The 24,168-nt window shown below is 40.2% G+C and overlaps 1 protein-coding gene across 1 annotated transcript in view; it reads left to right on the top strand.

Moving 5' to 3' along the window:
- Nucleotides 1-24,168, top strand: part of RABEP1 (rabaptin, RAB GTPase binding effector protein 1) — a 111,343-nt gene that overhangs the window by 9,444 nt on the left and 77,731 nt on the right. Inside the window, exon 2 of the mRNA XM_049774319.1 lies at nucleotides 17,365-17,493. Coding sequence (XP_049630276.1) covers nucleotides 17,365-17,493 — 129 coding nt within the window. The remainder of the gene's footprint in view (nucleotides 1-17,364; nucleotides 17,494-24,168) is intronic.

Here is a 24,168-nt window from a genome sequence, read left to right on the forward strand (position 1 = left end):
AATAAATAAAATAAATAAAAACAAAAACAAATAGAAATAATGACATGTAATTACAAATTGATAAAACTCACTGGACTTCTTGTGAGAAATGTAAGTATTAACTCCACAAAGTGATACAGAACCAACAGGGCAAGGATTCTCAGTATACTGAGAAAAAGCAGCTTTATAACAGGAAACAGTGGCTTATTAGGCAGACTAAAGACATTTTCTGGGAGGAATAAAAGGAGAGCTAAAACTACAAAGACTAAGACTTGGATAAAATGATCCCAGTTACAGATTTTAAGAGAATGTTACTAATAAGAAATGACAAACATTTTGAACTGGGAGTGAGAGAAAAGATTTAGGTAATCTAGTTTTATTTTTTAAATTAAATTTATTTATTAATTTTGGCTTTTGGACTATACCTGGTTATACTCGGGTTACTCCTAGCTATGTACTTAGAAATTGCTCCTGGCTTGGGGGACTATATATATGGGATGCCAGGGATCGAACCGACGTCCATCCTGGATCACCCACGTGAAAAAGCAAACACACTAACCACTGCACCACCTCTTCGGCCCCTGATCTAGTTTTCTTTCTTTTTTTTTTTTTGTTTTGTTTTGTTTTGTTTTGTATTTGGGTCACACCCAGCAGCACTCAGGGGTTACACCTGGCTCTATGCTCAGAAATCACTCCTGGCAGGCTCAGGGGACCATATGGGATGTCAGAATTCGAACCACCGACCTTCTGCATGCAAGGCAAGCACCTTACCTCCATGCTATCTCTTCCCCCCCATCTAGTTTTAAACATCATCATTTTCTGCTTAATATAAAAATAAATCAAGCTTACTTTTATTTATTAATTTTTAAGAAATTTTTGGTGCCCACACCAAAAATTATTGCTTATTGCTTACTTCTGACTTTGCACTCAGGGCTCACTCTAGGTGGGGCCAGGACCATATGGAACCAGGGACTCGACCCTGGGTCAGCCATGAGCAAGGCATCTGCCCTACCTGCTGTGCTCTCACTCTGGCCCAACCAGGCTTATTTTGTTTGTTTTTGTTAGTTTGTTTTTGTGCCAAATCTGGCATTGCTCAGACTCCTGGCTCTATGTTCAGAAATTACTCCTGGCAGGCTCAGAGGACTATATTGGATGCCAGAGATCGAACTCCGATTGGCCGCATGTAAGACATATAAGGCTGTGCTAGTGGCCCCATAGTCAGGATTGTTTTTAAGAGACCATTGTAGGTCCTGAAGGAACTACTGGCAGAAAATTTGAGAAAATAAGTACTACTAGGTTTCTTGAGGAACTGACTGCATTGGTTGGAATCAGATATTTGAGTACCAAGTGGAGAAGAGAGACAAGGATAATCTCGTCCTCCTCAAAACAAACATAAGACAAAGAGGAAAAAGGCTGAGGGGAGTGATAGAGAAAACTCAGTAATAAGAAATCTGTATGTAACCTCTGTTATATTCAGTTACTCCAAGGAAGCAAGTGTGTACCTTCACAGAGGTTCTACTTTTTTTTTGTTTTTGGGGTCATACCTGGCAATGCTCAGGGGTTACTTTTGGCTCTGTACCCAGGAATTACTCTGGCATTAGTTTCACCTATGTATCCTTCTTTCATCCTAAATCCTAAAGGCCAGCACTAACTTTTTTGGTGGGAGCATGCCTGGTAAGACTTGTGGTGCTGGAGATTGAATCTGGGCCGCCTGCATGTCAAGCATACTCTTAGTCTATTCAGCTATCTCTTTGAACCCCTGATACTAGTCTTTGTGTACTTACTTTTGCCTTTTCCAGAGTGTTATGGAGTTGAAATCATATAATCATATAATATGAAATCATATAATATGCTGCTTTTTAATATGTTATTTGGAAGAAAATTATTTTGGCAGTGTTGACAATCACCTCATACACTTGCAAGTCAAATGTTCTATTGTTGAGCCTATACGTGAGTCCTATACCAGCCCTATGTTGCCTTTTTTTTTTTTTTTTTTTTTTTTTTTGGTTTTTGGTTTTTGGGCCACACCCAGCGGTGCTCAGGGGTTACTCCTGGCTGTCTGCTCAGAAATAGCTCCTGGCAGGCACAGGGGACCATATGGGATTCGAACCAACCACCTTTTGGTCCTGGATCGGCTGCTTGCAAGGCAAACGCCACTGTGCTATCTATCCGGGCCCGAAATCATTTTTTTTAAGATATGTCTTACAAATATCTTCTTATAGTATGCAGTTTGTCTTCTCATTTATTCGACATGTCTTTTGCAGGGCAGAAGTTTACTTTTTTTTTTTTTTTTTTGGGCCACACCCAGCAGTGATCAGGGGTTACTCTTGGCTGTCCGCTCAGAAATAGCCCCTGGCAGGCACGGGGGACCATATGGGACACCGGGATTCGAACCAACCACCTTAGGTCCTGGATCGGCTGCTTGCAAGGCAAACACTGCTGTGCTATCTCTCCCGGCCCAGAAGTTTTACATTTTAATAATTCAACATAATTATTTCTTTTATGGATCATAGCTATGATACTGTATCTAAAAAGTCATTGCTATGCATATACAGAATTTTCCTTCATTATGATTTCAGAATTTTATAATTTGCATTTTACATTTCGACTATGATTCAGTTGTGGTGTTAGTGAAAAGTATAAGATCTGTATTTTGATTAATTTTTTTCTTTTTCATTTTTGGTGTCTAGAGATATCCAGTTGTTCCATCTGCATTTGTTAAAAAGACTACCCTTTATCCATTGAGTTACTTAACTCCTTTGTCAGAGATCAGTTGACTATTTGTGTGGTTCTATTTCTCAGCTCAGTATTCTGTGCAATTGATGTATTTTTCTATTCTTTGATGCTCTTTTTTGGTTTTGGGGCCACACCTGGCTGTGTTGTTGACTGTGCTCAGAAATCCCTTCTGGCTGTTCTCAGGAGACTATTAGCAGTGCCACGGATTGAACACAGGATCTGCCATGTGCTAGGCAGAATGCCTTAACTCTGTACTATCTCTCAGGTCACCAATACTGTATTGTAAACATTATGAAAAATTTACAAATTAGATTTTTGTCATTAAAAATTTCTTTTGTAGGGCCCAGAGAGATAGCACAGTGGCATTTGCCTCGCAAGCAGCCGATCCAGGACCAAAGGTGGTTGGTTTGAATCCCATATGGTCCCTTGTGCCTGCCAGGAGCTATTTCTGAGCAGACAGCCAGGAGTAACCCCTGAGTACTGCCGGGTGTGGCCCAAACCGCCCCCCCCCCCAAAAAAAAAAAAAAAAAAAAACCCAAAATTTTCTTTTGTGGGGCTGGCAAGGTGGCACTAGAGTTAAGGTGTCTGCCTTGCAAGCGCTAGCCAAGGAAAGATCGCGACCGCGGTTCGATCCCCCAGTGTCCCATATGGTCCCCCCAAGCCAGGGGCAATTTCTGAGCGCTTAGCCAGGAGTAACCCCTGAGCATCAAACGGGTGTGACCCAAAAAAACAAAACAAAAATTTCTTTTGTAACAAAATAAATGATAAAGCCCTGTATGATATAAAAGAAAAAGCCCTGAGCTTATAAATTCAACCCTCAGAGATAAGTACTGTACAGTTAAACATCTGGCATAATGCTTTTCCAGGTTTTATTTATTTTTGTGATCCTGGATTAAAACACAGGGCCTCACACATGCAGGGTATATGCTATATCACTGAGTCATAGATCCAGCCCTGATTTTACAGATTTTTAAAAAACTTGGTATTCTGTACAGGATGTAAGGTGTAGCTGACCTCAGTTTGATATCCAGCACTATATATGGTCTTCAAGCATCTCCAGAGTTTATTTCTGAAGATAACTAGAAATAGCCCCCGAGCAATACCAGATATGGCCCCTCTCCCACCAGAAAGAAAGTTTTATTTATTGATTTTTGTTGTTATTTATTTATTGTCTTTTTTTTTCCCTTCACACTTAGCAGTGTTCAAGGCTTACTACTGGGTCTTGTCTCAGGGATTACTCCTGACAGTGCTCAGATCATATGTGGTGCTGAGAATATTGAATTTGGTTTGGCCACATTGAAGACAAATGTCTTAATCTATATACTCTTTCTGGCTCTGTATTTTCATGATTTAAAAGTGAACTCACTGGGCCAATAAGAGGACTCATGGTTAGAATACATGCTTTGCATGCAAGAACCATGTGTATTCAATCCCTGGCACCACTTGTCTCTTGAGAGTAATCCCTGAGCACCACTGGCTATGTCCCCAAATCCCCTTCATTCCCTCAAAAGAGTAAAGTCATGATACGATATATGCTGTTTAAAGGTTTTTTTTCATGTTTTGTTTTTGGACTACATCCAGCACTGATTAGTAGATCATCCAGATTCAGTGTTAGGGAAGTACTCACTCTTGATGGTGCCAAGGATTGAACCTTAGCTGTCTGCATGCAAATTATGTGCTTCAGTCTATTGAGCTCTCTTTCTAGCTTCAAGACACCATTTTTGTTCCCTTCTATTCCCTTTGTTAGAATTATGATGATGTGATTGGGCAGGCTTGTTTGGTTGCGGTGCTCAGTTGTAAGCAAGTAGAGGTTGTAGTGCTTATTGATTAGCTCTGTTCACTGGAGGTTGTATTTCTTTAATTGTACTTGCTGGGCATCAGGTGTCAGGCTGCTAGGGATCATGCTCTTTTAACTGTGGTACATAAGTACACTTTGGTTGTACTCACCAAAGGGTGTTTATGGTGCTTACATGCCTATTTGCACGTTATTACTTTCTTTTTTGCATACATGGGGGGAGAGTGGGGCATGCTTGGGCATAGAGCTTATACTTTTGTTTTTGTTTTTGGGTCACGTCCCGCAGCGCTCGGGTTCTTCCTGGCTCTATGCTCAAAAATCACTCCTAGGGCCGGGCGGTGGCGCTAGAGGTAAGGTGCCTGCCTTGCCTGCGCTAGCCTTGGACGGACCGTGGTTCGATCCCCCGGCATCCCATATGGTCCCCCAAGCCAGGAACGACTTCTGCGCGCATAGCCAGGAGTAACCCCTGAGCGTCAGCGGTGTGGCCCAAAAACCAAAAAAAAAAAAAAAAAAAAAATCACTCCTGGCAGGCTTGGGGACCATATGGGATGCCGGGATTCGAACCACCATTCTTCTGCATACAATGCAAATGTCCTACCTCCATGCTATCTCTCTGGCCCCAGAGCTTACACTTTTTTAGCCTCTTGAATGAATAAAGTTTTTGATGTGTAACGAATTCAGAAAGAAATTAAAGACTGATTTAATGTTCAAGGATGTCCTAAGGTAAAGTTCTTATACTTCTACTTTCTTTGCTTTCTGCTTTTTTTGTTTTGTTTTGGAGCTACTCCTGACTATGCTCAGGGCTTGCTCCTAACTTCGCATTGGGGAGCTAACCCAAGTCAAATGCCCTACCTGATCTATCAGCCCCTCTACTTTCTACCTTTTTCTTACTAGCTTAGATTTTTATTTTTGTTTTACTACTTTCTGTTTGGAAATACTGTTTTTAATTGGAGCCATACATAGTATTTGGGGGCTACTCCTCATTCTTTGCTTGGGTATTACCCCTAGCAGTGCACACTTAGCCCATTGATCTATCTCATCAGTCTCTGGAAATAATTCCTTTTCTTTTCTTGCCTTTTACCTTGCTCAAGCTCTTTTTCTTCTCTGTATTGGGGACTGGACCCATGCCTCATACACACAAGGCAAGTGTACTATCATTTCTAATTTTTCCCTTTGTAATCTGATTTTTGTTTGTTTGTTTTATTTTGGGTCGCATCTGGCAGCGCTCAGGGGTTACTTCTGGCTCCAGGCTCAGAAATTGCTCCTGGCAGGCTCAGGGGACCAGATGGGATGCTGGGATTCAAACCACCGTCCTTCTGCATGCAAGGCAAATGCCCTACCTCCATGCTATCTCTCCAGCCCTCACTTCTGATTTTTTTAAAATAAATATATATACATGGGTCATCCTTTTGACAGACTTTGTTTCCCATATTCTCTTTTTAGTTGCTTTCATTTGTAGTTTACTGAGATTATTTTAGGTCTTTTTGGTGTGCATGTGTGTATGTGTGTGTGTGCGCGCGTGTGCGTGTGTGTGCACATGCGCCACATCTGGCTTCACTCAGGTTTAGCTCCTGGCTCTGTACTCAGAAATTGCTCCTCCCTGACTTCGCCTATTTGAGATGCTGGGGATTGAACCCAGATTGGTGACGTGCAAGGCAACCATCCTGTTGATTTGCTAATGTTAAACTGTTTTAACTGAAGCTTATCAACATTTAAAATGGACATTCTTGCAATTATATTTACATATATTTACTGTTTACTACCTTAGAACCAATTTTGCAGTAGAATTGCTTGGTTAAAGAGTATTCAGAATGTTGGGGCTAAGAGGTTGGAGAGTCTTCCAAGTCCTCCTGCCAGCTGGAATGACTTTAATGTAATATATACATACATATATATATAATATATATATATTTTTTGGTTTTGGGGTCACACCTGGCGGCGCTCAGGGGTTACTCCTGGCTCTACACTCAGAAATTGCTCCTGGCAGGCTCGGGGAACCATCTGGGATGCCGGGATTCGAACCACCAACCTTCTGCACGCAAGGCAAACACTTTTACCTTCATGCTCGTCTCTCCAGCCGCCTATATATATATATATATATATATATATATATATATATATATATATATATATATATTTAATTAGGTTTTGTATGTTAATAAACCCAGAGGCAGCTGTCCTTGAAAGAGTGTGTGTGTGTGTGTGTGTGTGAGAGAGACAGAGAGAGACAGAGAGACAGAGAGACAGACAGACAGAGACAGACACTGTTGGGGGAAGTATTAAGGAGGTAACTGAGGGCCCGGAGAGATAGCACAGCGGTGTTTGCCTTGCAAGCAGCCGATCCAGGACCTAAGGTGGTTGGTTCGAATCCCGGTGTCCCATATGGTCCCCTGTGCCTGCCAGGAGCTATTTCTGAGTAGACAGCCAGGAGTAACCCCTGAGCACCGCCGGGTGTGGCCCCCCCCCCAAAAAAAAAAGGAGATAACTGAAGCGTGGGGAAAGCATAATTTAGAGTAGAATCTTTATTGTGATTTCCTTGGGAAGAAATTGGGAGTGACGATATATAATAGGCAAATTTGAGGCATCATAGGATGAATAAGTTGATGCTCTCTGGTCTCTGGAGGGGAATCTCTAGTTGTCTGATATCTGGCTTTTGGATGATTTAGGGATGGATAGAATATTGGATTACTGTGTAAGAGTTAAAGGGATAATGGTATGGGCTTGGTTGGTTTGTATATGATAGGCTTATTCATTGGAAAATTATTTATTATAATCTAGGAAGTTGCTAGGCCACAAGGAGTAATCTAACCTTCCATGCTGCAACTCTCTCATGATGTTAAAGTATCATAAACTACAGAGAAAAAAACATCTTTTGAATTTTATTTATGGTACTCACCCATTGATTTCTCAGGAGCTATTCCTGGCCCTGTGCTCTGGGGGAACCATATGTATGCACTGAATATTTGAAGCAAGGTTGGTGGAATTAGAGCCATCTCTTTTGTTTGTTTGTTTGTTTTTGTTTTTGGGCCACACCCAGTGATGCTCAGGGGTTACTCCTGGCTCTGCACTCAGAAATCTCTCCTGGCTTGGGGGAACATATGGGACACCAGGGGATCGAACTGCATGCAGTCCGTCCTAGGTCAGCTGCATGCAAAGCAAATGCCCTACCGCTGTGCTATCTCTTTAGCCCCATTGAGCCAACATCTTTTTTTTTCCTTTATTTAAACATCTTGATTACATATATGATTGTGATTAGGTTTCAGTCATGTAAAGAACACCCCCCTTCACCAGTGCAACATTCCCACCACCAATGTCCCAAATCTCCCTCCATCCCACCCCACCCCCACCTGTACTCCAGACAGGCTTTCCAGTTCCCTCATTCATTCACATGATTATGGTAGTTCTCTGTGTAGTTATTTCTATAACTGCACTCACCACTCTTTGTGGTGAAGTAAGCTGGAAGTTCCAGCTCTCCTCTCATTGTCTCTGAGAATTGTTGCAAAAATGACTTTTATTTTTCTTAAAACCCATAGATGAGTGAGACTGTTCTGTGTCTCTCTCTCTCTCTCTCCCTCTGACTTATTTCACTCAGCATGATAGATTCCATGTACATCCATGTATAGGAAAATTTCATGGCTTCATCTCTCCTGACGGCTGCATAATATTCCATTGTGTATATGTACCACAGTTTCTTTAGCCATTTGTCTGTTGAAGGGCATCTTGGTTGTTTCCATCTTAACTACTTTTTCTCTAGTCCAGTATATCATTATTTATAATTACTGTAGTTTATTTCCTTCAAGTTGAAAAATAAGGATGGTAACAGTGACATCTTTAATTTAAAAAATAAATCTATAAAAGAGCAAGCTAAATTTTTGTGGACAAAAAAATCTTGTTTAGATTTGTATTTTTTTATTTCTGTTGTTACTTGGAAATATTTTGAAAATGATTTGTCTTTTGACCTTCAACCATTAAAAAGTTGATATTTATCCTTTAATTGATCATTAAGAGCTTTACATACAAAGATAAACACTCCACATCTAGGTGGATTGTTTTTTTTTTAATTTTTTTATTTTGAATTATGAGAACAAAAGATGCAAAGAAAGAGGACAAGGTAAAGTTACAGTGGAAGGACAATCAGCCATAGCATAATTCTCAGAAGAAGTCCCCTTGCTGATATCTTAACTTTGAACTTTCAGCCAAAGAACGTTAAGATAAATAAAACAGAATCCATGTACAATTACTTTGTCCCTAGGTGGATTGTTTTTCTTGCTTTTTGCTTTATGGGCCACACCCTGTGACGCTCAGAAGTTTACTCCTGGCTATGCACTCAGAAATCACTCCTGGACACCGGGGATCAAACCAAGGTTCGTCCTGGATTGGCTACCTGCAAGGCAAACGCCCTACCTGCTGTGCTATTGCTCTGGCTCCAGGTCTAGATTTTTTTTTTTTTTTTTTATGACCATGAATTTCAGGGGAGTTAAGCAAAGTTATCAGTAGAGAACAAGTTATATGCCTGACTCAGCTCTAGAGCCCAGACCTCATGTGTGAGTCCTGTATTTAGTTTTTGGTACAGATCTCCTCCAACATTCCCACTTGTGGGATGGAAAGATTAGGAATTTTACCTGTTAACACATGCTTGTGTTATGCATAAATCTATTAAATTGGTCTTCTACTAAGTGTCTAGAATTGCAGGGAAATTAGCAATGGAATTGGATCCAAGATATTCAGTGTTTTTTTTTTTTGTTTGTTTGTTTTTGTTTTTTTTTTTTTTTTTTTTTTTTTTTTTTTTTTTTTTTTTTTTTTTGGTTTTTGGGCCACACCCGGTGATGCTCAGGGGTTATTCCTGGCTATGCGCTCAGAAGTCGCTCCTGGCTTGGGGGACCATATGGGAAGCCGGGGGATCGAACCGCGGTCCGTCCTAGGCTAGCGCAGGCAAGGCAGGCACCTTACCTTTAGCGCCACCGCCCGGCCCCTTGTTTTTGTTTTTTGTTTTTTTGGGCCACACCCGGTGACGCTCAGGGGTTACTCCTGGCTATGCACTCAGAAGTCACTCCTGGACACCGGGGATCAAACCAAGGTTCGTCCTGGATTGGCTACCTGCAAGGCAAACGCCCTACCTGCTGTGCTATTGCTCTGGCTCCAGGTCTAGATTTTTTTTTTTTTTTTTTTTATGACCATGAATTTCAGGGGAGTTAAGCAAAGTTATCAGTAGAGAACAAGTTATATGCCTGACTCAGCTCTAGAGCCCAGACCTCATGTGTGAGTCCTGTATTTAGTTTTTGGTACAGATCTCCTCCAACATTCCCACTTGTGGGATGGAAAGATTAGGAATTTTACCTGTTAACACATGCTTGTGTTATGCATAAATCTATTAAATTGGTCTTCTACTAAGTGTCTAGAATTGCAGGGAAATTAGCAATGGAATTGGATCCAAGATATTCAGTGTTTTTTTTTTTTTTGTTTGTTTTTTTTTGTTTTTTGTTTTTTTGGGCCACACCCGGTGACGCTCAGGGGTTACTCCTGGCTATGCACTCAGAAGTCACTCCTGGCTTGGGGGACCATATGGGACGCCGGGGATCGAACCGCGGTCCATCCTAGGCTAGCGCAGGCAAGGCAGGCACCTTACCTCTAGTGCCACCGCCCGGCCCCCCGATATTCAGTGTTTTAATCTCTCTTGACATTTATTGTATTATTAGCAAACAAATTACGATAATCTCTCAAAATATTTCCATTTATTTAAATGAGCTTGATTATACTTACTTTATGGTTTATTTTGAAAATTTAATGAACCACTGCATTAAATAATTTGCCAAATACTCAAGAGCTAAGTACGTATCATGTAGTCCTTCTGCAATTCTACTCTAAGATGATCAGACTATGTAGTCCACACTTTGTTTTTATTGTTGTTGTAAAACATGTATGGTGGTACTGCAGGAAGGGTTCACCAAAACTATCTTTGTCTGTACTAAGGGGCATGGAGAGCTGGGGATTGAATTTAGGACCATGCAAGGTTCTATTACTCATCTCATGTCCAACTTCTCTTTTAGTTCCTCTTTTTTACAAATTGAGAGAGACCAATTTGAGAATGCTGAATTAGGATTCAGACTCTAATTTAATTCCAGACACTGTGCTCTCATAGGCTCTGGTTTATTACTTGTTAGTCATTCCAGTTATTACTTGGTTGTTTTCTAGCTTTAATTGAGACACACATACACCATAATCCTTAATATTAACATCAGTGTTCTTTTTTGGTGAAAATAAATTATTTTTGAAATTGAAATTTTTACTCAATGAAAAAGTTATCTTTCAGAGACATGTAAAGTAGGTTTTTTAAATTCACATGTAAAGTAGGTTAGCTATTTACTAAGTATGATTCATCTTTGGAGGACTGGAGAAAGAGCATAGCTGTAGGCCATTTGCCTTAGATGCAGAAGGGCGTTAGTTTGAATCCTGGCATCTCATATGGTCCCCCAAGCCTGCCAGGAGTGATTTCTGAGCACAGAGCCAGGAGTAACCCCTGAGTGCTGCCGGGTGTGACCCCCCCCCCCCAAAATATGATTCATCTTTGTGTATCTGACCTTCATATTTCTTTTTTGTTTTGGGTCACACCCGGCAAGCGCTCTGTGCTCAGAAATAGCTCCTGGCAGACTCAGGGGACCATATGGGATGCCGGAATTTGAACCATTTCGAACCACCATCCTTCTGGATGCAAGGCAAATGCCTTACGTCCATGCTATCTCTCCGGCCCCTGACCTTCATATTTCTAAAATGCTCACAAATCATTGAACTTCCTTTATAAATAAAATATAACATTTTTATTACTTATTTATGGGGAACTTTTGTTTTTGGACCACACCTGGCAATGCTCAGGGGTTACTCCTGGCTCTGCACTCAGAAATCATTACTGGTGGTGCTCAGGATCATATGGGATTCTGGGCATCAAACCTGGCAAAGTCAAAATAAGTGCCTTACCCACTGTACTATAATCCCAGTGGAAAATTTTTTTGGTAAAGAACTACTTCTACATTTTAGATTTTCTGTTAGAATAAAGAACTGTGTATGTGTGTATACATACACACATATATATACATACATACATACACATATATTCATATATATATATATCTATAAATAACTCGGTCAATGACATGCAAGGCAAGTACTGTCTCTCTGGCTCTAAGAAAAAGTGAACTTTTTGTTTTATTTGTTGGTTGATTTTGGGGCCAACCCTAAGAAAAAGTGAACTTTTTGTTTTATTTGTTGGTTGATTTTGGGGCCAACCCTGCGGTGCTCTGGGACTACTCCTGTCTCTTCACTCAGAAATTACTCTTGGCAGGCTCCAGGGACCATATGAGATGCTGGAGTTGCTGTGTGCAAGGCAAATGCCCTACCCATTGTGCTATTGCTCCAGCCCCAACTTTTTGGTTTTGTTTTGTTTTGGGACCACACCTGGTGATGATCAGGATTTATTCTTCCCTGGCAGGGCTCAGGCAATTTATGGGGTTCCAGAGATCAAGCCCTGGGCCTATTGAAAGGCAAGCACACTACTTGCTTTTTTATTGCTCTTTGGCTCTGAATTAGTTAACTTTTTTAAAAGTAGTTAACTTGGGCCCGGAGAGATAGCACAGCAGTGTTTGCCTTGCAAGCAGCCGATCCAGGACCAAAGGTGGTTGGTTCGAATCCCGGTGTCCCATACGGTCCCCCGTGCCTGCCAGGAGCTATTTCTGAGCAGACAGCCAGGAGTAACCCCTGAGCACCGCCGGGTGTGGCCCAAAAACCAAAAAAAAAAAAAAAAAAGAAGAAGAAGAAGAAGAAGAAGAAGAAGAAATAACGGCTGGAGCAATGGCTCAGTAATAGGGTGTTTGCCTTGCACGCAGCTGACCCAAGATGGACTATGGTTTGATCCCCTGGTGTCCCATATTGCCCCCCAAGCCAGGGGTAATTTCTGAGCTCATAGCCAGGAGTAACCCTTGAGTGTCACCGGGTGTGCCCCCCCCCCCAAGAAAAGAATAGAAATAACTTTAAAGGCTGGAAAGAAGGCTAAAGAGCTCGAGCTCATGCTTTGAGTGTAGGACCCTTAATTTGATCCTAACTCAGTCCACAGAGCACTGTGTAGGTTAAAAGAATTTATTCATAAAAGTTTTAGAGTTTTTTTATATGACACTTTAAATTCTAGATATTATTTTTTTTAGTTTTTTAATTTTTTTTCACACTCAATGGAGCTTAGGGCTTACTCTTGGCTCTGGGCTCTAGGATCGCACCTAGTGGGACTTGAGTGTCTCATGTGGTACTGAGTATTAAACCTAGGTTAGTATGTGCAAGGTAAGCACTCTATCTTTCTATACTGTTGTTTTAGCTCTGTATGACACTTTTTTTTTTTTTTTTGTGGTTTTTGGGTCACAACCGGCAGTGCTCTGTCTGGGGTTACTCCTGGCTCCATGCTCAGAAATTGCTCCTGGCAGGCACGGGGGACCATATGGGACGCTGGGATTCGAACTGATGACCTCCTGCATGAAAGGCAAACGCCTTGCCTCCATGCTATCTCTCCAGCCCCTGTATGACACTTTTAATATATATGTTTTCCCCTTTGTTGTGCCAGGTTTATATTTAGGGCTTTATATATGAAAACCATATGCCTTACTTTGATGGGTAATACTCCCATCTTATATGGAACTTTTTAAACAATTAAGTCAAATATTGGGAGCCGGAGAGATACTACAGCAGTAGGGCATTTGTCTTGCATGCAGCAGACCTTGGATGGATCCAATTCCCGGTATCCCATATGGTCCCCCCGAGCCCACCACAAGCAATTTCTGAGCACAGAGTTAGAAGTAACCCTTGAGTACTGCTGCTGTGGCCCCAAAACAAACAAACAAAAAAGTAAAATATTATGTAGAGCCACACCTTATTTATGCCATTATTGCCAGAATATTTTTTGTTTGTTTTTGTTTTGTTTTTGTGCCACACCCGGCGATGTTCAGGGGTTACTCCTGGCTGTCTGCTCAGAAGTAGCTCCTGGCAGGTACGGGGGACCATATGGGACACCGGGATTCGAACCAACCACCTTTGGTCCTGGATCAGCTGCTTGGAAAGCAAACGCCGCTGTGCTATCTCTCCGGGCCCTATTGCCAGAATATTGATGGACCAGTCTTGGTTCATCAATAAACATCTTGTCTGATTTTTTTTCCCCCCGCTACCTCTCCTGGTTTTAAAATACAAATCTTAGACATAACCTGGTTTCAACCTTTTTTTCATGTGTGTATGGGGATGGGTATACCTGATGGTGCTGAGGGCTTAGAATTTGTGTTCAGGTATCACTCTTGCCTGACCTCAGTGACCATATATGCTTCCAGGGATTGAATACAATTCTGGGTGCAAGGAAAGTGCCCTACCCACTGTACTCTCTGACCTACATGAAATAAAAGTTATTTAACATCTAAAACCAGTAAACAATAATTCTTTATAATCGCAATATTCAGTGTTGAAATTTCTTTATGAAATCATTTTTAAAAATTAAATTTGGGGGGCCAGAGAGATAGCACAGTGGTAAGGCGTTTGTGTTAGATGGAGGACGGTGGTTCGAATCCCAGCATCCCATATGGTCCCCGGAGCCTGTCATGCAATTTCTGAACATAGAGCCAGGAATGGCCCCTGAGCACTGCCGGGTGACCCAAAAACAAACAAACAAACAAAAAAAATTAATTTTGCGTTGGAACTAGAGTGGCGGAGCAAGCTGTAGGGCGATTGCCTTGCATGCAGCTGACCTAGTATAGACCGTGGTTGGATTCTCAGGTGTCCCATAAGTTCCCCCAATTTAGGAGTGATTTTTGAGCACATAGCTAGGGGGTAACCCCTGAGCGTCACTGGATGTGACCCAAAAGCAAAAAATAAAAAAAATTGGGGGGGACTGGATCAATAAATAGCACAGCAGGGAGGGCACCTGCCTTTCACACGGCCAACCCAGGTTTGATCCCCAGCACCCTATCTGGTCCCCTGAGCCTGCCAGGAGTGATATCTGAGTGTAGAGCCAAGAATAATCCCTGAGCACTGCAGGGTGTGGTCCAAAAATCCAAAAATAAATAAATAAATAAATTTGGCTTAGGTATAAATCACATGCTTTGTCTGCATGAGACCATGGCACTGCAAATAATTTCTCTTGGGCCAGCAATCTAATTTAAAGAGCAGTAGTGCATAATTTGGATGCTGGAGGTCTAATGTTGATTGTATGGCCCATTGAACACTTGCCAGGATTATTCTCTTAGTACCTATCTAGGAATATCCAATAACCTTAGATGTGACCCCCCTACCAAAGAAATAAAATTGAGTTTATTTAGATCATGATCATTATTCAGAATAAGAGCCAAATATCCTCTATTGCTTTTTTATCTTATAATTGTTAAAGAAATGAATCTTATAAAATTTTTACACCTGGAATTTCCTATTTTCTCTAGATGTCTTTTTTTTCTCCTATTTTCTTTGACTTGGAAGTTAGATCTAAAGTAATGGTCCGATATAGTTATTGTTTTTGGTTGCGTGCTTTTGCTATATGGTATTATAAAAAAATTGGTTATTTAAAAATGCTTTTTGTAGAAGCAGGCTGGTAAGTGGGAGGCAAATGGAATTGGGGGTGGAGTGGGCACTGATGAAGAGATTGGCATTGAAACATTGATGCTTGGAATCCAATCAGAAATAGCTTTGAAATTTTACGGTAACTAAAGAAAAGTGATTAGTAAGCCTGATTTAGGAGGAACATAATGTTGCTTACTTCTCTTTTTGAACTATTAGGACTGTTGATGATCATTGCCTAAATGTTTTTTATTAACTATGGTGGGGTTTTGTTGTTTATTTTGTTTGCATTCAAAAGTAACTCTCGGGGCCAGAGTGATGGTGCAGCAGTAGGGCATTTGCCTTTCACACGGGTGATCCAGGACTGACCTCAGTTCATTCCCCAGCATCCCATATGGTCCCCCAAGCCAGGAGCAATTTCTGAGCACATACCCAGGAGTAACACCTGAATGTCACCAGGTGTGGCCCCAACCCCCCCCCCCCAAAAAAAAAAGAATATTCAGATTTCTGTTTTTGTTCTACTAGAATTGTTATGTTACAGACAAACAAACAAACAAAAACACCCTCTTGGTGGACCATATGGAATGCTGGGATGGAATTCAGGTCAGATTAGTTCAGCTCCATGCAAGGCAACTACTCTACTTCTTTAACTATAGTGTTTTTATAAAGAAAATTTTTTCTATATTTTAATTTTTTAAAGCCCAATTTAAACTGTAACATCTTATTGAGTAGCTTAAGTGAATGGAGATAGTTGTGGAAAACTGGCCAATAATAAAAGTTTCTGAACATCCATGACCAAAAGTTCATTGAAAATCAATTAGGTGATGAATCTGAGGCATTTCTGTCAGTGTTGCCTACCTTACATTTTTCTTGGGCAAAAGGATACAACGTAAGTGAAAAAAACTTTTAGAAACCCTGCCCAAAATATATTTTGTAAGAAACTAATAAGTGTTTGATAATTTTTATCCTTTTTTTCTGTTAGTGAGTTAGCAGTGACAGGTCAGTCTTAATGCCTCATGCATGCACGGTATGCAGCATTTTTAGACTATACTTTTCCTTTTACCAGTTTTCAAAATACTTAGCATCTTTAAAAAGTGAAGAATTAGATTTTATTTTTATTTTAGGATCACCTTCAGGTGGTATTCAAGGACTACTCTGGGTATGATGGTGGGTGGTTGTTTCACGTAGTTCTGGCAAACCATCCCGTGCTAAGAATTGAACTCACATATGCTCTACCACTGATCCACATCTTCATCCCAACCAGTCAGGTTATACTTTGGGGGGCGGTTGTATATTTTATTTTTGATCATATGGATTTTATGAATTTGTGAATTTTATTTTAACATTCCAACTGATTTATGTTTTGCCTTTTTTAATTTTTTTGTTGGTTTTTGGGTTACACCTGGTAGCACTTAGGGGTTATTCCTGGCTCTGAGCTCAGAAATCACTACTGGTGGGCTCGGGGGTACCCTTTGGAATGCTGGGGATTGAACCCGGGTCAGCAAGATGCAAGGCAAATGCCCTACCCACTGATATGCCATACCCACTTTGCTATCCCTCTGGCCCCTGCCTTCCCATTTTTATTTAGGCATGTTCTTAAAATTTCTATTTTATATCATCAGGCACACCTGTATTTAATTAATGAGTATTTATGTATATGATGCTTTACTTCATTGTAGTTAGTCTTTTGAATTAGTTTTCTATGACTCTTTTAACAAATTGTCACAAATCCTGGCATCCTATATGGTTCCCCAAGCCTGCCAGGAGCAATTTCTGAGCACAGATCCAGGAGTAGCTCCTGAGTGCCACGGGGTCTGACCCAAAAATAAAAAAATAAAACTTTGGGGCCAGAGAGAGTAGAGGACATAGGATCTAATAATAAGCAAGTGACCCCAGTTTGATTCCTGGCACCAAATGTTTTTCCCAGCTATGCCAGGAATGACTGACTTCTGAGGAGAGAGCTAGGAGTAGCCCTCACCCACTACTAGGTACCTTCCTCAAAAAATTTTATACTCTCCTCTAGGAAATTTTCTGTAAATAAAAAATTCTCTGTTTCTGCATTGTTTCACTTACAAAATTCATTCACATTTTTTGTACTAAATCTAGCAAAAGTGCTTTTTAAATTTTTTTTAATTATTTTAAATATTTTTAAATTACAATTTCATAGAATATATTGGATCCTCAGGAGATGATTGACTATTTGTTTTATACATGGAAATATGAAGCTGGAATTTACTCATGTATCAATTTATAAATAAAAGGTATTGTTAACTAATTTTTTTTTTCAGTTTCTCTTCAGCAACGGGTAGCAGAATTGGAAAAAATTAATGCAGAATTTTTACGTGCACAGCAGCAGCTTGAGCAAGAATTTAACCAAAAGAGAGCAAAATTTAAGGAGTTATATTTGGCTAAAGAGGGTAAGTTCATGAATTTCCCTGCTAACCCCAATACTAAAATTTTGCTAAAATGCCAAGTTCTGAGTCATACAATACTATTTATTATTGAATAAACCTGATTTTGTATGTACTTACTCTGGATAATAAAAGCCTACTTCAGAGATAAAGATTGTAAATAAACTTGGAAAAACTGAAATTTCATTATTCATATTTTTCTATATATTAAGTTTTTTTTTATTATAAACTTACCAAATTCATAATGCAGTTGTTTCAATCTTTAAATCTTTAAGCACCAATCCCACCACCAATGTGACTTTCCCACAACCTGTGTCCTCAGTTTTCCCACCCACCAACCTACCCTGGCCCCTTGCAGGCATGAACAAATTTACTTCACATTATTTGTTACAACACAAAGGCAAATGGAATTAGCCAAACTTAGATTAAAAGGGTCAGTTTGAAATTTTTATATCTCTTTAAGGTGTTTCTAAAACCATTGTCTACAAATTTACTGGGTTTTGGTTTGTGCTAGTTGATCCTTCTGTGTATTACTGTTTAGGCTCACTTAGTTTGATGGTCTCAATATAACTTTCCCATCAGATTTGCTATGATCCTACTGGAATGATACTACTATGAAATATTGGGGTGTCTTGTGGTTTGGGATCTATAGATCTGGAACAAATTTTCTGGCTTGATAGTTTGATAAGGTTAAGTGTGGAACTGGATTGTATCTTTTGGAATGTGTCAGATTTGACTGTAAGTGGCTGTGCCTTCTGGCCAGTTATTTTCTTTTGAAGCTTGGGAGAGGAACTGTGCCTTTTTTTTTGTTTGTTTGTTTTTGTTTGTTTGTTTGTTTTTTTGCTGGAAAGATGGTGAGTGTTGGTGGAGTTTGCTGGGTTTTCTGAGGGATAAGCATGGGGGGAACTTGGCCATCTCTATACCAAGAATACCCCAAAGTTTTTAGCCTGTAGTCTGGTTGCACCTGAGAAGATTCAGCTACTTATATAATTTGAGTTCAGGCAGGGAGCTGGGCCATTTCTACCAGAGGGTATTGGGTGTGGCATTGAGCTTCTTTGCTGTTAGTCAAAAAGGAGAATCTGTCCCTATCCATTCTGAGAAGGGTTTTCAGCCTGGACCAGATTACCTGATTATATGAGAAGAGTTGGCCATCATTTTTTTTTTGGGGGGGGGGGTGTCTTGACCTTCCATATCTTTTGATCTTAGTGGTGAGACTACAGAGTCCTAGTATAAGGTTATCAGTGTGACTGATACTTGAAAGATAGCCCTATACATGTCAGTCCTGACTATGGATTGCAACAGTACAATGAGTTTTAGTCACGTCTATTAAAACTGGCAATTCATGGGATTTGTCCAGCAAATGTTCTTTTACTTAACAATAAATATTGTGCAGTAACTACCATGAGGCCAACTCTGAGTAGGTGCTTACACATAAGGTGTAAGACTCAATAAGTCATTAAACTTCTAATGAGGAATATATACATTGTGAATCACCAGTTCTCCCCCCCCCAAGACAGTATATTTATACAGAGTATATATAACATACAGAGAATATATTAAGAGAAGTCAATTTAAAAATAAGGGAAAGGAACATTTTTATATTGCTCTATGAATAATCTGTATAGTTTCCACAATGATCTAGGTTATTTTTGTAGGTAGACCATTGGTTGAGGTGCTCAGTGCCTGCTCTTGGTGGTGCTGGGGATTCATGTAGAGCCAGGGATTGAACTTGGGTTTTTGCATGCTGCAAAACAAGCATACCTGACCTTTAAGCTATTGCCGAACCCCTCAGTAGTGTTTTAGACCAGTGTTTTTCAAAGTGTGATTGTGGAATAGCAATATTAGCACCATTCTCATCTGGGCTGTTTGTTAGAAGTGAAAAATTTTAGATACTGTTCAGACTTACTGAATTAGAAACCAATGTTTTATTAGTGTTTTGATTTTTGCTTATTTTTTTTTTAAATAGTAACCATTACTGCCTGTTATGTAGGGCACTAGTGCCATAGCCAGTGGTGCTAAATGTGAGTATATGCCAGGGAAAGGAGGGAGAATGTAGTGCAGGTGTTAAACTCAGGGCATTTTACATATTAGCTTGTGCTCTATTCTTATCTTTTTTTTCTTTTTCTTTTTCTTTCTTTTTTTTTTTTTTTTTTTTGTTCACACCTGGCAGTGCTCAGGAGTCACTCCTGGCTCTACGCTCAGAAATCGATCCTGGCAGGCTTGGCGGACCATATGGGACACTGGGATTCGAACCATGTCCTTCTGCATACAAGGCAAATGCCCTACCTCCATGCTATCTCTCCAACCTCTCTGCTTCTAATAGTTGGCAAATGCAATATTTTCTAGCTCAGGGACACAATTTGAAAATTGTTGCTTAAGGATACTGATCATCTGATATTTAAGTTTACAGACTCCATAAGATACTACCCATAAGGGCCGGAGAGATAGCATGGAGGTAAGGTGTTTGCCTTGCATGCAGAAGTACGGTGATTCAAATCCCAGGTCCCTAGCCTGCCAGGAGCAATTTCTTTTTTGTTCTGTTTTTTTTTGTTGTTGTTGTTGTTTTGTTTTTGTTTTGGAGTAACACCCTCCAGCACTCAGGGGTTGCTCTTGACTCTACACTCAGAAATCACTCCTGGCAGGCTCGGGACCATATGGGATGCCGGGATTCAAACCACCATCCTTTGCATGAAAGGCAAACAAACACCTTACCTCCATGCTCTCTCACCGGCCCCAGAGGTGATTTCTGAGTGTAGAGCCAGGAGTAACCCCTGAGCGCTGCTGGTGTGACCCCCCCAAAACAAAACAAAACAAAAAAAATGCCACCCATAAAACATTTTCACTTTAGATTTTTTGTTTTAGGGCTAGTGATGTAGCTCAATGTGGTAGAGTACATGTTTGTTTGTTTTTTTATATGAAACACAGGTCTGAGACACCCAAAATTTTAATTTTGTATAGGAAACATTTGACATATGGAAACTTTATCATTGCCAATATTCACTCTCCCCCCCCTTTTTTTACAGTGCTACTAATTGAATCTAGGGCCTTACACATATATGGCTTGCATCAGCTGCTGAGCCACATCCCTATCCAGTACTGATAAATCAAAACATATTTTTTCAATATATCTTTATTTCATTACCATGATTACAAACATGTTTGTAGTTGGGTTTCAGTTATAAAAAAAAGAAAACTCCCCTTCACTAGTGCAACCTTCCAACCACCAATGCCCACCATTTCCCTCCTCCCCGACACTCTGCCTGTATTTGAAGCCGGCAATCTATTTCTTTCATTCACTACCATTCTCATGATAGTTCAGAACAATTCTTTTCCTTCATGCATCATGCCTTGATGGATGCTTCTACTGTGTCTGGACTTGCAGCCCAAGCCCTTGTCTCGTGATCCCAGGACTTGGATTGGGCATACTAGTATGCCTGGACTTCCTGGTGGCAGTAGCAGGAACCAGCTCAGTGGCCAGAAAGTGTCAGAGCTGTAAAACTCAGTCCTTTTAGAGGTATTCTTGTTGGGTATAAGCCTGGTTGACCTATTATCAAAGGGTGACAGGGCAGTGTTGAGATCTCCCACTATTATTGTGTTGCTATTTATGTTTTCTTTCAGATTTGTCAACAACTGTTTTAAATATTTTGCTGGTCCCTCATTGGGTGCATATAGTTTAGGAGTGAGATTTCTTCCTGTTGTATATATCTCTTGATTTGTCTTGTCCATCTTTGTCCCTTATAACTTTTTTAAGTCTAAAGTTTGTGCCATCTGATACTAATATGGTCACTCCAGCTTTGTTTTGTTTTGGGGCCACACCCGGTGACGCTCAGGGGTTACTCCTTGGCTATGCACTCAGAAATCACTCTGGCTTGGGGAACCATATGGGATGCCAGAATTCGAACCGCTGTCCATTCTGAATCTGCGTGCAAGGCAAACACCCTACCGCTGTGCTATCGATCCGGCCCCACTCCATCTTTTTTAAGGGAGTTGTTTGTTTGGAGGATTGTCCTCCAACCTTTGATTTTGAGTCTATTATTCTGACTATTCAGATGTGTTTCTTGTAGGCAGCAGAATGTTGGATTCAGCTTTTTTTTTTATCCATTTTGCAACTCGGTATCTTTTAACTGGTGCATTTAGTCTAGAGATGGACTCCTTTAATGTAAAATGTGTCCGTGAATCACATGAACAATATTTGAATACTCCCAAGGATATAACTACCTCATTTTGATAACTGCTCTGTCGGTGTGGTGTTTGCAAGCCACTAACATTGATAAATAACAGAATCGAATGTGTTGTGTTCAGCAGTTTCAGTAAAGGAATAAAATGAAAAATCACATACTAAAAGTATATACTCAAAATATTTTGTTTCACTCATATATACATGAATGTATAGAACTTTAATATTAAACATTGAACATTCAGTATTCTAATTCCAAACCCACTACAAGTGTCAGATGTCCCTTTACCAATGGTTCATGGTTCATTCCAAGGTCAGTCTTGTGCCAGAAAACTTCAGGGATAAGGTTTCCTTGTATTTAGGCCAAGACTTTTTTTTCCTCCATTTTCCCCATATTTTACTGAGCCTATGCAAACAACAATTGCCACTCTCACACCATTATTACTGTTTATTTTTTAACTCTTATCCTTTCTTAAAAAAAAAGAAGAGCTTACTAATCTTTCTGCTAGTGCTTTATTGAATTCATTGTGATTCAATAATTTTCAAAAATATTCTTTCCTTTCTCTTCCATCTCTTCAGTTTTTCTTTCAGTTTTCTATTTTTTTTTAAATCATGATGCTTCTGGTCTTCCTAAAACAAATGTATTATTATCAGTTATGTCAACTATGTAATGCATTTTATTTAAATAAACTAAAAAAGAATGGTTCATAATTCTTACTGTGAATTATGGTCAAGTTTTAATTCATTGTTCTATAGGGTTCTTTCTTATGTCTTACAGACTTTATAGCTCTGCCTTAGAAAATCTTTCTACCAAAAAAAAAAAAAAAAGAGTCTGGGCCCGGAGAGATAGCACAGTGGCGTTTACAAGCAGCCGATCCAGGACCAAAGGTGGTTGGTTTGAATCCCGGTGTCCCATATGGTCCCCCGTGCCTGCCAGGAGCTATTTCTGAGGAGACAGCCAGGAGTAACCCCTGAGCATCGCCGGGTATGGCCCAAAAACAAAAACAACAAACAAACAAAAAAAGAAAATCTTTCTAGCTCTGGTTTAGAAAGTTTTGTGGATTGTATATAATGTGGGATAAGGTTTTCTCATGGCATACAGGAGGGTTCCATTTTGTTCTGTTATCATGCCAATAAACTGGGAAAGTTGGTACTCCTGACTAGGCATAGTGATACTATGCAAGATACTAGAGGTTAGGATGCATGCAAAATAATTTCTATTTTTAATAAAGTATAAATTTTTGCCAGGCACACATTCTTCCTTGCATATATAAAGTCCTGGGTTTGATTCCTTGGCATTGCTCAGGGTTAATCTTGCTTTGCGCTCAGAAATCATTCCTGGCAGGCTCGAGGGACCATATGGCATGCTGGGAGTCGAACCTGGGTCAGCTGCATGCAAGGCAAATTCCTTATTGCTCTGGCCCCTACTTTGAAATTTTTTTTTTGTTTTGGTTTTTGGGCCACACCCAGCGATGCTCAGGGGTTACTCCTGGCTGTCTGCTCAGAAATAGCTCCTGGCAGGCACAGGGGACCATATGGGACACCGGGATTCAAACCAACCACCTTTGGTCCTGGATCGGCTGCTTGCAAGGCAAACGCCGCTGTGCTATCTCTCCGGGCCCCCCTACTTTGAATTTTTGAGGCATCTTGCTTATTATTTTTTGGTGCCAGGATTGAACATAGGGCCTCAGATATGCAAGGCAAGTATTTTACCCCTGAGCTATATTCTGGTCCATTTAAAATTCTTGAGCTGTAATACCATTAATACATATGTATAAGGTTACAGCATTATTGGAATATCAATTCAATTTTTGAGATAAATGAGATCCTTTTTTCTTTATACTTTTTTTTTTTTTTTGGTTTTTGGGCCACACCCTGTGACGCTCAGGGGTTACTCCTGGCTATGCGCTCAGAAGTTGCTCCTGGCTTCTTGGGGGACCATATGGGACGCCGGGGGATCGAACCGCGGTCCGTCCTAGGCTAGCGCAGGCAAGGCAGGCACCTTACCTCCAGCGCCACCACCCGGCCCCTTCTTTATACTTTTTGTATTGATAATTTTGTAACTTGATTTTTCTTGAGCTTTTGTTTATTAGTAAATTGAAATTTGTTGTTTTACTTATCTTGTTACAAAATAAAATTGTTCAGATTTTTCTTGATTTATTTTTAATATTCTTTTTCTCTTTTTTTGGCAGGTGGGGTGGGATGGTATGGTGGAGTTGACTTCAGTCACACTCAGCAGTGTTCAAAGACTGTACTGATTCTGAACTTGGGTGACCCTGGCAGTGCTCGGGGAATCGTGTGCTAAGGTTGAGCCAAGTGACCACATGCAAGACAAGTATTTTGCTTCCTGTACTATGTTTTTTTTTTTATCCCTTTTCTTTCTTGTTTCTTTCAGACAATATTGGTTCAGTGTTAGGGATTTGCCCCTAGAAGTGTTTAGGGTGTCAGGGATCAAACCTGGACTTTCTTCATGTAAAGCATGTGTTCTAGCTCTTTGAACTCTC

Source organism: Suncus etruscus, chromosome 1 (assembly GCF_024139225.1).
Source record: "Suncus etruscus isolate mSunEtr1 chromosome 1, mSunEtr1.pri.cur, whole genome shotgun sequence".
Classification (NCBI taxonomy): domain Eukaryota; kingdom Metazoa; phylum Chordata; class Mammalia; order Eulipotyphla; family Soricidae; genus Suncus; species Suncus etruscus.